Source organism: Ailuropoda melanoleuca, chromosome 11 (genome assembly GCF_002007445.2).
Source record: "Ailuropoda melanoleuca isolate Jingjing chromosome 11, ASM200744v2, whole genome shotgun sequence".
Lineage (NCBI taxonomy): Eukaryota > Metazoa > Chordata > Mammalia > Carnivora > Ursidae > Ailuropoda > Ailuropoda melanoleuca.
Window position 1 is genome coordinate 1,358,060 of NC_048228.1, and position 13,940 is coordinate 1,371,999.

Here is a 13,940-nt window from a genome sequence, read left to right on the forward strand (position 1 = left end):
AGACGAGGAGGAGAAGGGACTTTTGCTTCTGATCAGGATGAAGAAAGTTGGAGGCGACCGTGGCTCCCTCCCCAGTGAGGAGAACAAGCTGCAGACGCAAGAACATGGGGGTTTGCAGAGACCAGCCTGAGAGCCGCGGGCAGGAAAACTACAGAGCCAAATTCCAGGCAGGGAGGGGTCCTCCCCAGAGAGAGGGGCCTGCGACAGCCTTCCCCTGGGCGCTGGGGCGCGAAGCCGGAGGAACCTGTGAGGGCAGAGCCTGTGAGCGCACCCACCCGCCAGGTCCTTCTCGAGGGGCCTTCCCCAAGGACATGGGCAGGCAGGAAAGCGTGAAAACCCTCCCCCCCGCCAAGAAGAAGCAGGCAAATATGACCCTTCATCAAGGAAAACCCAAAATAGTCCAAAGACATGGACTTGGGGTGACCAGATGTCAGAGTCAGCAGACAAAGTCTTTAGTGGTTATGATAATTCAGTTGAAGGGTCTGGCACCGGAGACGGGAAGCGGGTGTGGGTACGTGGTGGACGTCACCAGATGAATGGACACGGTAAGAAAGAACTGAAGTGAAGAATTGGTTTTACAGGCTTCACAACACACTGAGTATGCACAAGACAGAATCCGTGTCAACGTGGGTGACCCAGACCATGGCACGAAGGAAAAACACAAAACAGAACAGAGGAAAACATCCCCAAATCCCCAGATGGTGCAGCCGCCCTGAAAGCCAGTGTGGAAGTTTCTCACAGAACCAAACACAACCTTACCATAAAGATCCTGCAATTCCACTCCTAGGTATTTCCCCCACACAAAAACCTGAATGTGAATTTTATAGCAGTTTTTTTTGTTTGTAATTCCAAAAAGCTAGAAGCAACCATGATGTCCTTCAGTGGAGGAGTGGATAAGGAAGCTGTATTACATCCATACAATGGCATTATTATTGAGCACTAAAAAGAAATAAGCTATCAAGCCACGAAAAGGTGAAGGGATGGATCCTACGTGTATATTTCCAAGTGCAGAAGCCATCCAAACATGCGGCATACACCACGATTCCAATTAGACGGCCTTTTTTTTTTAAATATAATTTTTTATTATGTTATGTTAGTTACCATACAGTATATCCTTAGTTTTTGATGTAAAGTTCCATGCTTCATTATTTGCGTATAACACCTTGTGCACCATGCAATACGTGCCCTCCTTAATACCCATCACCCGCCTATCCCATTCCCCCACCCCTCTCCCCTCTGAAGCCCTCAGTTTGTTTCCCAGAGTCCATAGTCTCTCATGGTTCATTCCCCCTTCTGTTTACCCCCCTTCATTCTTCCCTTCCTTCTCCTACCGATCTTCCTGCTATTTCTTATGTTCCATAAATGAGTGAAACCATATGATAATTGTCTTTCTCTGCTTGACTTATTTCACTTAACATTATCTCCTCCAGTCCCGTCCACATTCCTGCAAATGTTGGGTAGGGTAATCGTTCTTTCTGATGGCTGTAATATTCCATTGTACATATGGAGCACATCTTCTTAATCCATTTGTCTGTTGGAGGGCATCTCGGCTCCTTCCACAATTTAGCTATTGTGGACAATGCTGCTTTGAACATCGGGGTGCATATGGCCCTTCTCTTCACTACTAGACGGCCTTTTGAAAGACCCAAACTACAGAGGTGGTAAACAATGGTCGCCGGGCATTTGGCAGGGGTGCGGGGTAGTGGTGGTGGATATAGGACGAGGGAGCGCAAGGGGTATCCCTGGGCAGATGTGAAAATCACTGAGGAGGTCTCAGGTCCCAGGACAGAATGCAGCACAAGGGCCAAAATGTATCACAAGTGGGTGAAGAAACCTCGCAGAAAGGGGTGGGGGAGAGGGTGCTGACCTACGGAACCTTGGCACGGAACAGTGTGTAAGACCCAAGGCAGAGGAGCTGTCCGCGGTGCTGTTCTGTCGTTGGTGAGCTCGGTCCCGCGGGGATGCTAGGGACCGAGGGAATCTGACGTGGCTGGTAGACGGACAGATTCCTCACCGCTGCAGTGGAGGTTAGACCGGCCAGGGCAGGAGGCCGGAATGATGTGTGTGATCACGGATTAGAGGTTCCCGTTTAGCCTAATAGAGACACAGAGGGTTGCACGTAGCAGTGCTACAGAGAGCGTGTATACACAAGGGTTAGCATGTGTGTGCACACACACGTCTTCGCTCTGTCACTGAGAGCGGCTCCAAGAAGTGACCCAGTAGCAAGAATCACACCCAGTAGCCCGAGTGTGGCTTCGAACACTGTTAGCCGATAAAAGGAACCAGGGATCCTTGGAGAAATGGTGGCCAGGAAATATACAAGATGAGCCTGGAACAAAAGATAGAAAGCAAGAAAGTGCTCCCCTGCCTTCCAAAATCCCAAAGCCACAGGATGGGGGGTGTGTCAGAGCCTCCAGTGGCCCAAGTTGGAACTATTTCCACAACAAAATACACTAGCAATGGATTACAATCCAAAGTATAAAATAGATTTCCATGAGTCCATGCCGACAGAAATAGATCATCGAATAAGTAAATAAATGGGGGGAAATAGATAAATCCCCCATACAGAAGAATTCCAAATAGTGTATGTAGGAGCCCCGCCTTTATGGACGTGGATTCTAACTCCCCACCCCTTGGGAATGGGCTGCCCATGGTGGCTTCCTTTTGAAGGGGACTGTATGGAAAGTGGGGGCGAAAGTAACTTTAAGGTGGAGAGACCTGATGAACGCTATGGGCTCAAGCCGTGCGATCGTGGTCAGCAGTGCTGATGTCACTGGAAGTATGTCCCCCTGATTTCTGGGCTTCCTCCCCAAAACACATCACCCCAGTCTAATCATGAAAAACACGTCAGACAAATCCCACCTGAGGGACATTCTACAAAATTCGAGGGCAGGACCCCTGAAAACTGTCAAAATCATAAACAAGGGAAGTCTGGGAAACTGTCACGGCCAAGACTAGTTTAAGGAGGCTTGATGAATAATGTCACGTGGAGTCCTGGAAGATCTTGGGACAGAACAGGAGATCTGAATAAAGTACAGCCTTAGTTAACAGACGGGAATGTTGGTTCATTACTTGCAACAATGTATCCTAGGCGTAGAGTTAGAGGTTAACTGGGAAAGCTGGCGAGGCCCATTCTGCGCACTGCACTATCTTCATAATAGCTCCATGAACCCAAAGCTGTTCTAAGAAATTTTTAAATTACTTTTAAAACAACTGGAACACAGGATCTAGGAACGATGGGACCTTATTATTATTATTATTATTATTATTATTGTTATAGTTATTATTGGGGAGGGGAGCAGAANAGAAATTTTTAAATTACTTTTAAAACAACTGGAACACAGGATCTAGGAACGATGGGACCTTATTATTATTATTATTATTATTATTATTATTATTATTATTGTTATAGTAATTATTGGGGAGGGGAGCAGAGGGAGAGGGAGAGAGAGTGTTAAGCAGGCTCCATGCCCAGCGTGGAGCCCGATATGCAGCTCGATCTCAAGACCCTGGGATTGTGACCTGAGCTGAAATTAAGAGTCAGACACTTAACTGACTGAGCCACCAGGCACCTCAGTTATTAACTGGGAAGCAAAACAGCAAGGCCCTTTTGACACAAAGGCCGAATAGAAATGAAGCTTCCTTTAATGCTAAAATAGGACCGACAGGAAACACAGCAAACAGACCCCAAGAAGGATGCTCTTCTCCTTCTTAATTCCCGACGGGAGCAGCTTTCCTTAACACTCAACTGACATAGAACTCCCTCTTTGTTCTTTTATATTTGCTTGCATCACTTTTCTAATAGGTGAAGTATTTTCACATAGACTCTCTACGTTAAAAAAATAGTTCGAAAAAAAACATTTTTTGGAGATTTTTGTCTGTAAGTTTTGCTCTTCTTAAAGGTTGGCCATGATTTGAATGATTTATGTTTCCTCTCTCTGTCTGCCTCTGTCTCTCTCAAAAAAGAAAGCTGCAGAAATCTTAGACGGGTGGAAAATAGCCCTCCTCCCTGGAGAACGTGTGATCACGGGCTGGTTGTCAGGCAGGTATGGGTGCGAGTTCACGGGACCGTGTGGCCAAGAAAACCTCAAGCTGAGACACTTATTTTAAGCATGACCAGGCTGGTGGCTCCCTAGGTGTTCGATGGAAACAAACACACATGTTCTCTGGAGGGAAACTTCTCGGCCCGAGAGACACAGGGTCCCCACAGGTGAAGCCAGTGCGAGCAGGGATTCAGCCTGATGCAACGACAAGCTTCCACGGGTGTGCAAAACAGATGCAGAACTCCGGTCCCTGAGGATCTTCTATTTGGGGACTCTCTGATCCCGCAGGTGTGGGGCACAATGGGCCTCACATCTCACCTCCTCTGCCCGCATGCCTTGGCCAGAGGACATCTCCTCCCTCTCTTGCCTGTGGGTTGGCTGCACGGCTTGCTTTGGCCACATTATAAGGTGCAGGTGATGCTACGGGATGGCATTGCAGTTCTGGGTCTAGACCCCAGGAGGCCTGTGTGCTTTCCGCTGTCCTCTTAGACTCCTGCTGGGAGAGGCACCCGCCCAGGCCTGCTTGCTGGTGCTCGTGGGGGTGCAGTTCCCATGGAACAGAGTCTCCCTGCGAGCCCGACCCGGGTCAGCTGACCCCCGCCACGCTGTGCACATACATGTCCCCGTAAATGAGCGCCGTTCTAACCCCGGGCACTGGGGCAGTTTGCTGGGCATCGATACCTCACTGAAGCAGAAACTAATCCAGGTATGTTTGAAGAAGTAAAAGAAACATTGAAAACAAGGTCATGAAACATTAAAAAAGAGTCTGTGAAGGAAAAAATTATAAATTCTAGAAATGCAAAAGAATGTAGTTGCCGAGATTAAATTTTTTAAAGGATTTCATTTATTTATTTTTTAAGAGAGGTTAAGAGAGAAAGAGAGCACACCTGAGTGGGGGGAGGAGCAGAGGGAGAGGGAGGGGGAGGGGGAAAATCTCAAGCTGACTTCATGCTCAGCATGGAGCCCAGTGCGGGGCTCGATCACATGACCCTGAGATCATGACCTGAGCTGAAACCAAGAGTCAGATGCTCAACTGACTGAGCCACCCAGGCACCCCCACAGAGATTAAATTAAAAAAAAATCCAAAATGGATTTTTTCCCTGAGCTGCAGTTTATTTTGTTGATTGAAACCTGAGTGACAGCATGCCCCTCTAATTGTGGGGTTTCATCTAACTGCAGTACAGAAACATTCAGACGTATTTTTGGAGAACCNAGAGGGGGAGGGAGAGGGAGGGGGAGGGGGAAAAATCTCAAGCTGACTTCATGCTCAGCATGGAGCCCAGTGCGGGGCTTGATCACATGACCCTGAGATCATGACCTGAGCTGAAACTAAGAGTCAGATGCTCAACTGACTGAGCCACCCAGGCGCCCCCACAGAGATTAAATTAAAAAAAAAATCCAAAATGGATTTTTTCCCTGAGCTGCAGCTTATTTTGTTGATTGAAACCTGAGTGACAGCATGCCACTCTAATTGTGGGGTTTCATCTAACTGCAGTACAGAAACATTCAGACGTATGTTTGGAGAACTGACATTTTGCAAAACACAAGCAACATTTTAATTCATATATGAGAAAAGGCAGTGTCCTAAAGTGTATGTGTTCCAAGTTATTGCAGGGCTTCTTCAGGGAGAATTTCTGCAGCGAGAACACAGGCGAAGAGAGGCTGAGTGAGCTGGAGAGTAGTTCAGAGTACTGACCCAGAATGCAGGACAAAGTCAGAGAGGAAAACTCCAGAGACACAGAGGATAGAGGTGGAGAGGATCAAGGACACATGTAAACAGAGTTTTAGAACGGGGGAAGGGAGGCCACGTGGGAGACACAATATTCAAAAAGATGGTGTACAACTTCCCGCAATAAATCCAGGGTGTCAATGCTGAGATTCAGGGATCAGAACCTCTCCAAAGCAGAATGAACAACACAAATTTTCATAGCTCGATGCCTCAATGACAAAAGTGAAAAATACCAAAGATGAAGAAAAGACAGCTCAGAGGGAAGGAAAGTTCACCTGATGAGGAATGACAGTTAGATGGGCCCAGATTTCTGGACAGCGGCAATGGAAGCCAGACCGTGAGACTGAATCTTCAAGCCACCGAGGGAGAATTAGGCCAGGTTTACCACAACAGTTAAACTATCACTGAAGGACAGGTACTAAATGAAGTTATTTTCAAATAAACAAAAACTAAGTGTGAAAGATTTTTAAAGCAGTGCTCCCCAATCTTGCCTGATCAGGAGAGAGGCCTCACGGGCTCGTCCTATAGATTTCGGGGTCACACCTGGACAAAGGTCTGGACTGACTGTGGCTCCTCCCCAGTTCATAATTGAAGCCTTGACCCCCAGGGACAAAGGTTAAATGAGGTCATAAGGGTGGGGACTCATCCGAAGAAGAGGGGAGACACCAGAGTGCCACGTGAGGACACAGTGGGAAGTTGGCCACGACAAGCCCAGAAGAAAGTCCTCCCCAGGAAATGACTTGGCTGGCACCTTGATCTTGAACTTCCAGCCTATAGCATTTCTATTATGGCAGCCTGAGCAGACTGAGACAGGGCCCAAGGTTTGGAGTTCTAACAATTGCCCCTGGTTATTCTGATTACAGCAAGTTCAGCAAACACTGAATCAGCGCTCCCCAACTTCAGTGCAGATAAAAATAAGATAGACGCCAGGTGCTGCCCACAATAACATGGGCAGGGTGGAGGAGAAGAGGAATTGACCTGCTCTAAATGCTTGCGTTGTTTGGAAGAAATACGGAGGTGTTGATTAACCGGACTCTTTATTAAGTTAAATATGCGCACATGGATCTAAGGTGGAACAATTCTGCTTTCTGCTTAGAAAGTCAAAAGTCATGACAGAATTCCATTCCCATTCTAACAACAAGGAAAATGCAGATAATCTACAGACGTCACAACTTCTCTGGAGCCCACCTGGGACCCGAGGTCAGAGGGCAACTAGGAAAACAGAGTTTCAGGGAGTGATGAGCCCCTCCAAGCAGAGATGATACCGTCTCCCCTTTGACGGGCCTCAGGAGTGAGACAGTTGCCACACAGGTGGGTAAGAAGAGCTGAGATACAATTTTAATGTTGGAAGGACTTTCTCACTCAGGCCCATAACCTTTTGCAGGAGACAGCAAGTGTAACTCCTTGTGTGGTGTTAGAAGCTGCTCACGTCGTAAGAATTATTTGGAGAAAAGATCAGAGAGTTTAGGAAAAAAACTTTAAGATTGAGAAATGTCATTTTGAACAGACTCACATCGACAGGAATTAACGATAGGTGCTGTTGGTGGGCTAGTAATACTTCGCACTCAAGCCGTGTCCCACAGTTAACATCTGTCTTACGAGCAAGAGGTTGATACTTGAGATGGGTAAAGACAGGCTTGTAATAAAATAATTTGACAGAAAAAAAAAGGAAACCTCTTGAACAAGGCAGCTAGTGATGATGAGGAAACCAGATACTGGCAGAGAGCTCAGCTGTGAATAATACTCAGGAGAAATACTGTAAACGGTGTCCGCGGCTTTACCCCAAAGACAAGACGCAACTATGTTGGGAGGGCAGGGCCTGGCTGGTGGAGGGGCTAAGTCTGCCTTCCCTTCAGCATGTCAGGAACCACCCTGGTGCTGGGTAAGCAACAAAATCCACCATTCTGCTATCATGTCTGATCATGAACAGCATGACAGACATAGACGTTTTTCTAAGTGTTATCGATGTATTAAATCATGGGCCCTCAAGTAAGCCTCCAATGTATGTACCATGCTATGCTCCATTTTACAGATAGGGAAACCGAGGCATGAAGGAAACCAGCCAAGTTCACGCAGGTAGGATTTGGGGGAGCCGGCATGCCTAGCCATGCCTGGGCATTCACCGCGACCTTGTAACGCCGCCTCGGCAACCCACAGGGGCAGTAAAAAGGGTTCAAAGTCAAGGCTTAGACATGGGAAGACACTTCAGTCCAGGGGTTGGCACTGTTTTTCTGTAAAGGGTGAAGCAGTCAATAGTTTAGGCTTTGGGGGCCACGTACAAACTGTCTCGCCCGTCCAACTTCACCTGTAACATGAGAATACCCACAGACAATACGTGGATAAATGGGCACATCCGTGTCCCAATAAAACTTTATTTATAAACCATGAGCCACAGTTTGCTGGCCTCTGTGATGGACAGTGATTGCCGCGGCTTGTAGGACCAGGATTCCTGGATGGGCTGTATTTCCCGCTGTAATTTCTATAAAAACACTTGATGTTGTGAAAAGGGTTTGTCTGTAACTTTTAAAATAACAACTATTCAAACAAAAAATCTAAGATGACCCCCTTAAAGGACTGTGATCGAAAGCTTGCAAGCTAGCTGAGGGAGACTAGAGAACAAAATAGGAGGGGCCAGAGAGAGAAGAGGCGTGAGAAGCACAAGAGGAAAACCAGCCGTTCCTGTAACCATGGTGAGTGGGAGAGACTCGGTGCTTCAGGTAAGAGACGGAGGCCCCCACCCAGCCGCGAACTGTTGCAAGAGACACAGCGAAAGCTAAGGACACAGAACGTTTGGAAGAAACACGGAAGGGAACAGATGGACACGGGGAGCTAGACTCCTATCAGCCAACACGGAATTTCAGGCAAACTGCGTTAAGGTAAGAAAGGGTCACCGCGATGGTAGGTCACGGAAGATGCGCTAATTCTGGATTTGTATTCACATAACAACACAGCCTCAGCATGGGCAAGTTGCTACTTGGCACAGTTTCGGGGGAAACCGGTTCTCCCGCATGAAACTTAACGCATGAAAACCCCAAACAGACAGAAGACTCGACTGATCTAACGGGTTTCTCTGCATCTCCGACTTTGTCTAGCAGTTGTCCTCTGTGAACTCACGCAGGTCACAGGCAGCACTGACCACGCGTTAGTCCTGAAGCGAGTCGGCAAATACTGAAGAATCAGTATCACATAAGCCACAGATTCTGACAACAATGCAGTTAATGCAGAAACCAATGAAAAAAAGGGTAACTAGGAAGATCTCCATGCATCTGGATTAAAAAAAAAAATTTCAAAATATCTCATTTCCTGCAGTGGAAATGAGAAAGCGCTTAGAAATAAATAGTAATGCTGCATATAAATCCTTCCATGGACTCAGTGGGGCCTGAGACCGAGATCAGGTTGGGGGGGTCACTTTTGGGGGTAGGGGCATGGGGTTCTGACTGAGGAGCCCCAGCAGAGACCCCATTTGTATGTAGGAGACCACAAGGAGAAGGCCGACTGGGTAGGGAGGGTCCCCCTGTCTGATGGGTTCATGCTGCTCGGCACTACCTGGGAGAAGACAGGGGCCCCCTTGTGCCCCACAGCTACGACNAGAGACCCCATTTGTATGTAGGAGACCACAAGGAGAAGGCCGACTGGGTAGGGAGGGTCCCCCTGTCTGATGAGGTTCATGCTGCTCGGCACTACCTGGGAGAAGACAGGGGCCCCCTTGTGCCCCACAGCTACGACGGGGGTCAGGGGCCAGCCCTGTCCTCTGGAAGCCCCTAACCAAGGGGTTTCCAGCCCAGTGAGCTCTGAACAAAGGCTCCTTGAGGTCTGGGCTCCCGGAGGCTCTCTGTGCAGCCAGCGGTCCTCCTGACTTCTGCCCGTGGAGCCGAGCCCATCTACCCACAGGAGACCCAGAGGTACCAGAGACCAAAGCAGCTGGCAGGGGCCTGCCAGGCACCTGGACGGGCTGGGAGTGGCCCTGGGCTGGGACGCGCATCACATCCACAGCTGAGCAATGGATGGATGGTCCCACTGCAGCGCAGACGGCCCTCGCCAGGCCAGTGAGGGAACATTCTATGGACAGAGGCTGTGATGCCCAAGTGTTGGGAGTGCCAGGGAGCGCCTCTCCTGAGTCCTGTGCCCGGTGAACACCCGTGTCCATGCCTGAGGCGGTGCCCCTTGCATGCACCTGCGGGCAGCAGGGGGTGCGGCTTGCCTGCACCTGTGCCCCTTGCCAGGCCCCCGACCCAAAACAGGGACAGCCCCTTCAGGTCCACATGGCAGGGAACAGGAGAGGGGGCAGAAGAGGCAGCCCTGGCCGCGCCCCCATCTCTAGGACCCCAGGCTGACCCCTCCCACCACCTTGCAATAAGCCAAGCCTGTCTGGGAGGCCACGACCTTCAGCGGGGCGGGGGGAGGAGGGTCTTCCCACCCGGCAACGGCAGTGCAGCGGCCATGGAGACAGAGGTGAGTGGCGGCGGGATCGGGCGCCGCTGTGGCTCCTGTGAGCTGCGGTGCACGGTGTCTGCCTGCGGGAGGGGAGGGGGCCGCGCGGCCGGTGTGGGGACCCTGGTCTGTGCATCTCAGGAGTCCCGCAGGAGCGCGTAGCGCAGAGCCCGCAGAACTGGCTGTCGCCAGCCCGCTCTGGAACGGAGCCTTCTGGAAGGGGCTGCTGGCCCCCTGCAGGTCAGCGCCCAGTACAGACCCCGCCTGCCCCGTTTGACAAGACTGGCTCCTCAGGGTGGGCGGGCACGCAGGCGCTTCGGAAGGTGGGGGCGGCGGTGGGGGCGCCTTCACTCACCTCTGCTGTGGGTGGCGTAGAGGAGGCCCAGGGCCACCAGGGCGCCTGTCACCAGGAGCAGCAGCAGCAGCAGCCCCCCCTCCAGGAAGCCTCGGTGCTTCTGTCCTGGCCAGCCGCCAATCTCCACCATCCCTACTGGGCTTTCGGGCTTCCCCATCACCAAGTCTCTAGCCGGGGGAAAGTGCACAGCTGAGAAACCCCAAGGCCAAGGGCAGGGGCTGTGTCTGGCCAGGGTGGGGACACCAGGGCAGGGGAGACGTGTGTGGAGCCCCTGAGGTCCTGCCCGAGGCCAAGAGGCCTGATGCTGGCTGGGAACAGGTGCTGGTCCTTTGAGGACGTTCGTGTCTCCTCTCCCATTGCCAGGTCCACACCCGGCCCTCAGCCCTGTCTCTGGCTTGCGACACTCTCCCTGGGCCAGAGTCTCTGAGTGCCCGAGGCACCGGTGGGCGGGGGGGGCGGGTGCCCAGAGGGCCGGCCATGGTGCCATCCTCTTCCCAAGTTCAGCTTCTCCAAGCCCGCTCTCTGGAGGGGAGGTCCAGGGACCCCTCTGCTCATAGCTGGAGGTGGCACTAGGGACCCAGGTGGCCCAGCTTCCATGCTTGCCAAGGGCTACTGCAGCGGAGCCTGCCAGGGGCCCTAGTGCCAGCGGGTGGGGAGGGGGTCCTGGAGCTACAGGCCTGAGTGCTGGGTCAGGAAAACCCCTGGGAAGTGGTGTGGGCCCCTGGGCCCCCAGGAGTGGGCAGGGGAGAGACGAGAGGGACCTGCGTCCATGTAGGCAGTGACCAGAAGGCCAGGAAGGAACTGGCAGGGCCGGCTCCAGTGGTCACCGGGCTGGTGTGCCGCTCCTGTGCCTTCCTTCCCCACCCTCCCCTGCCCAGTCCTTTGAGGGACCGTGCCAGGAGGTGGGTGGTGGTGGAGGACACTCGGGGCTGACAGCGTGTGCGGGTGAGGGCGTGCTGCCTGCGGGTTGGGCTCTGGGATCTGTGTGTTCCCTTGTGCAAGTGGGAGCCAGTGTGTGTCTGTGCTCTAGGTGTGCGTGCGAGTGTGCACACACACGTGTGCGGGCACGCCTCTGCTGCCGGCATGTGGAGCCCTGCCCCGGAAAGCTGCTTGTGCAGCTGGAGAGCAGCGGACCGCTCTTCCCTGTGTCCGGCTCTCTCGGTCCTCAAACACACCGAACACTTGCTCCAATGAGCCCCCGTGCCCACCCTGCACCAGGTGGGGCCCAGAGTGTGGGAGAAGCCTGAGGAAGGCAACCCCAGTCCTGCCCTGGGGGGAGGGGCTGGGTCAGAGGTTTTTACCTGCGAGCATCCGGGGGTCTGGGCCTCACCTGCCCCATGACCTGGCTTGAGAGGAGAAGCCAGGTCTGCTCTGATCTCAGGATCCCCCGTGGCCCCCATCACCTCTGCATCTCCTTCGGTCCTCCCCACCCTACCCCCAGCCAGACCTCTCCTGGGGGCTTTGCCTTTCCCCCAGATTCCTGCCTGCTCCCCCCTCACTCCCCAAAAGTCCTAGCTCAAGGTGACCTTCCCAGTGAAGCCTTCCCTGGGTTGTATTCAACAGAGCCAGCCCGACCCCAGACCTGATTTGTTTCGCCACCGGATGGACGATTTGGCCTCTGTGCCCCTTCTATCTCCATTGTCCACCTCCCCAAGGGGAATGTCAGCGCCATGGGGGCGGGGAGCTCCATCTGCCTGGGCCCCCAGCTCCCACACTGGTACCCACTAGCCTGGAGGCATCCACCAACATCTGAATGCTGAATGAATGAACGGATTCAGCTGGACCAGTCTGAGCCCCAACCTAGCCATCTGCGGCTCTGGTCTCACCAGTGTGCTTTCTTCCATCAGAACTAATGAATTCACTCACTCATTCTGTCCTGCTCACTTCCAGGGACCCGATATGGCAGAAACGTGCACACACACTAACTCTCCTGTTGAGGGCTGAGTGCCAAGCCCAGTGCTAGGGAATCAGGAAAGGGGCTGCTCTGGCCTCCCTGGGCTGTTGTGGCCACAGCCAAGGAAAGGGGGGTCCTGCCGGGAGGGGAACTCTGTGGGTGGGGGGTGCCTGCCCCAGGGACAGGCTGCACACAAAACACTCTGTCCACCCCTGGGAGACAGGCTGGGCACTGTAAGGAGTTCCTCGGTGCTGCCCGGAGAAGCTGGCCTGCAGGCAGGCCCCGCACTCAGCTCACCTCCAGGTCATTCAGGAACGGCCGCCCCCCACGGGCAGGTCTCAGAAGGCTGGGTCGGGATGGCCTAGAGGTTTGGTGAGCTGGGGCCAGGTGGGAGGGCTCCCAGGGGCAGAGAGCAGTGGCTTCAGGTGGGGCCTGAGGCTTCCGGGCCTCCTTTGTGATGCAGGCGTGGGTTCCCTGGAGGCGGGGACCTTCTCCCCCTCACAGGCCTGGAGTTCCATCTGGGTTTGGTGTGGGGGGAGGGGGCAGAGCATCTCCAGAAGCACAGGGCTCCCTGGGCCCCTGCGTCCTGCCCCCTCCCCCCTCCCCCCTCCTCGATTCCACAGTCCAAAGGGGCTGCAGGGGCCGCTGGGAAGGAAGGCCAGATCCTTCTCCCCACCCTGCCCGAGACGCGGGACCCAGAGGTCCACACCGGCCGTGGGGTTGGCAAAGACGCTGCCATGGGATTCTGCTAGTACAGTCTCCAGTGAGATTGGTGGTTCCGGGGGCGTCGCCAGGTGGAAGTGTCAGGGGAGGTGGGGGTCGGGAGAGAGGCTTCTGACAGGACAGAGGCACTCCAGAGCTTCAGAGAGTGAATCAGGTACCCCGCTGATGGGGGCCCGGGGCTCCGGGCGGAGCAGGTCCGGCCAGAAGCCAGGTTTCCCTCCTTCAGACCCGACTTGCGCACCAGCACGGTTCTGCTTGTTTCAGAACCCCACGGAACGAGCTGTCCCCCCAGGCACCTGGGGGTCTGGAAGGGTGTCTGGGCAGGGCCATCAATGCCCAGACCTTGTTCGGCAGCCTCTCAGGTTGGCTCCAGCCTGGGAGGAGGGCAATCCTGGGGTGGGGGCTGATGCCAGACACGACCCCCAGAGCCCAGGAAAGGGTCTACTCAGCCCGCTGTCTGTCTCCCAGCACCCACCCCATCCGAAGGTTGGGAACCCCGCCCAGAGCGAGGAGCTGGTAGCCTGGCCTGGAGGGGAGGTCAGGGGAGGGGAGGTCAGGGGAGTAAGAGGCCAGGACTGCCCTTCCTGGGGGAGCTTGGGGTGGGCAGGGACCAGCTCAGCCAGCTGGAGTGCATCCCTGTATGCCGCCACCAAGGCTGCCTGGCTGCAGATGCTGGCCGATAGCTGGAGCTCAGTCCCCACTTCTCCTGTCCGAGCTGCCCTGTTCATGCGTTCTATCTGCAGCTCTGTCAATGAAACACAAGCT

General features: G+C 53.3%; 1 protein-coding gene across 1 annotated transcript in view; it reads right to left on the reverse strand.

Annotated features, from left to right (window-relative positions):
* Positions 1-11,091, reverse strand: part of MMEL1 (membrane metalloendopeptidase like 1) — a 28,509-nt gene extending 17,418 nt beyond the window's left edge. The window contains exon 1 of the mRNA XM_034671197.1: positions 10,559-11,091. Within this exon, the coding sequence (XP_034527088.1) occupies positions 10,559-11,045 (487 nt within the window). The 5' untranslated portion in view covers positions 11,046-11,091. The remainder of the gene's footprint in view (positions 1-10,558) is intronic.
* Positions 11,092-13,940: the final 2,849 nt, after the last annotated feature.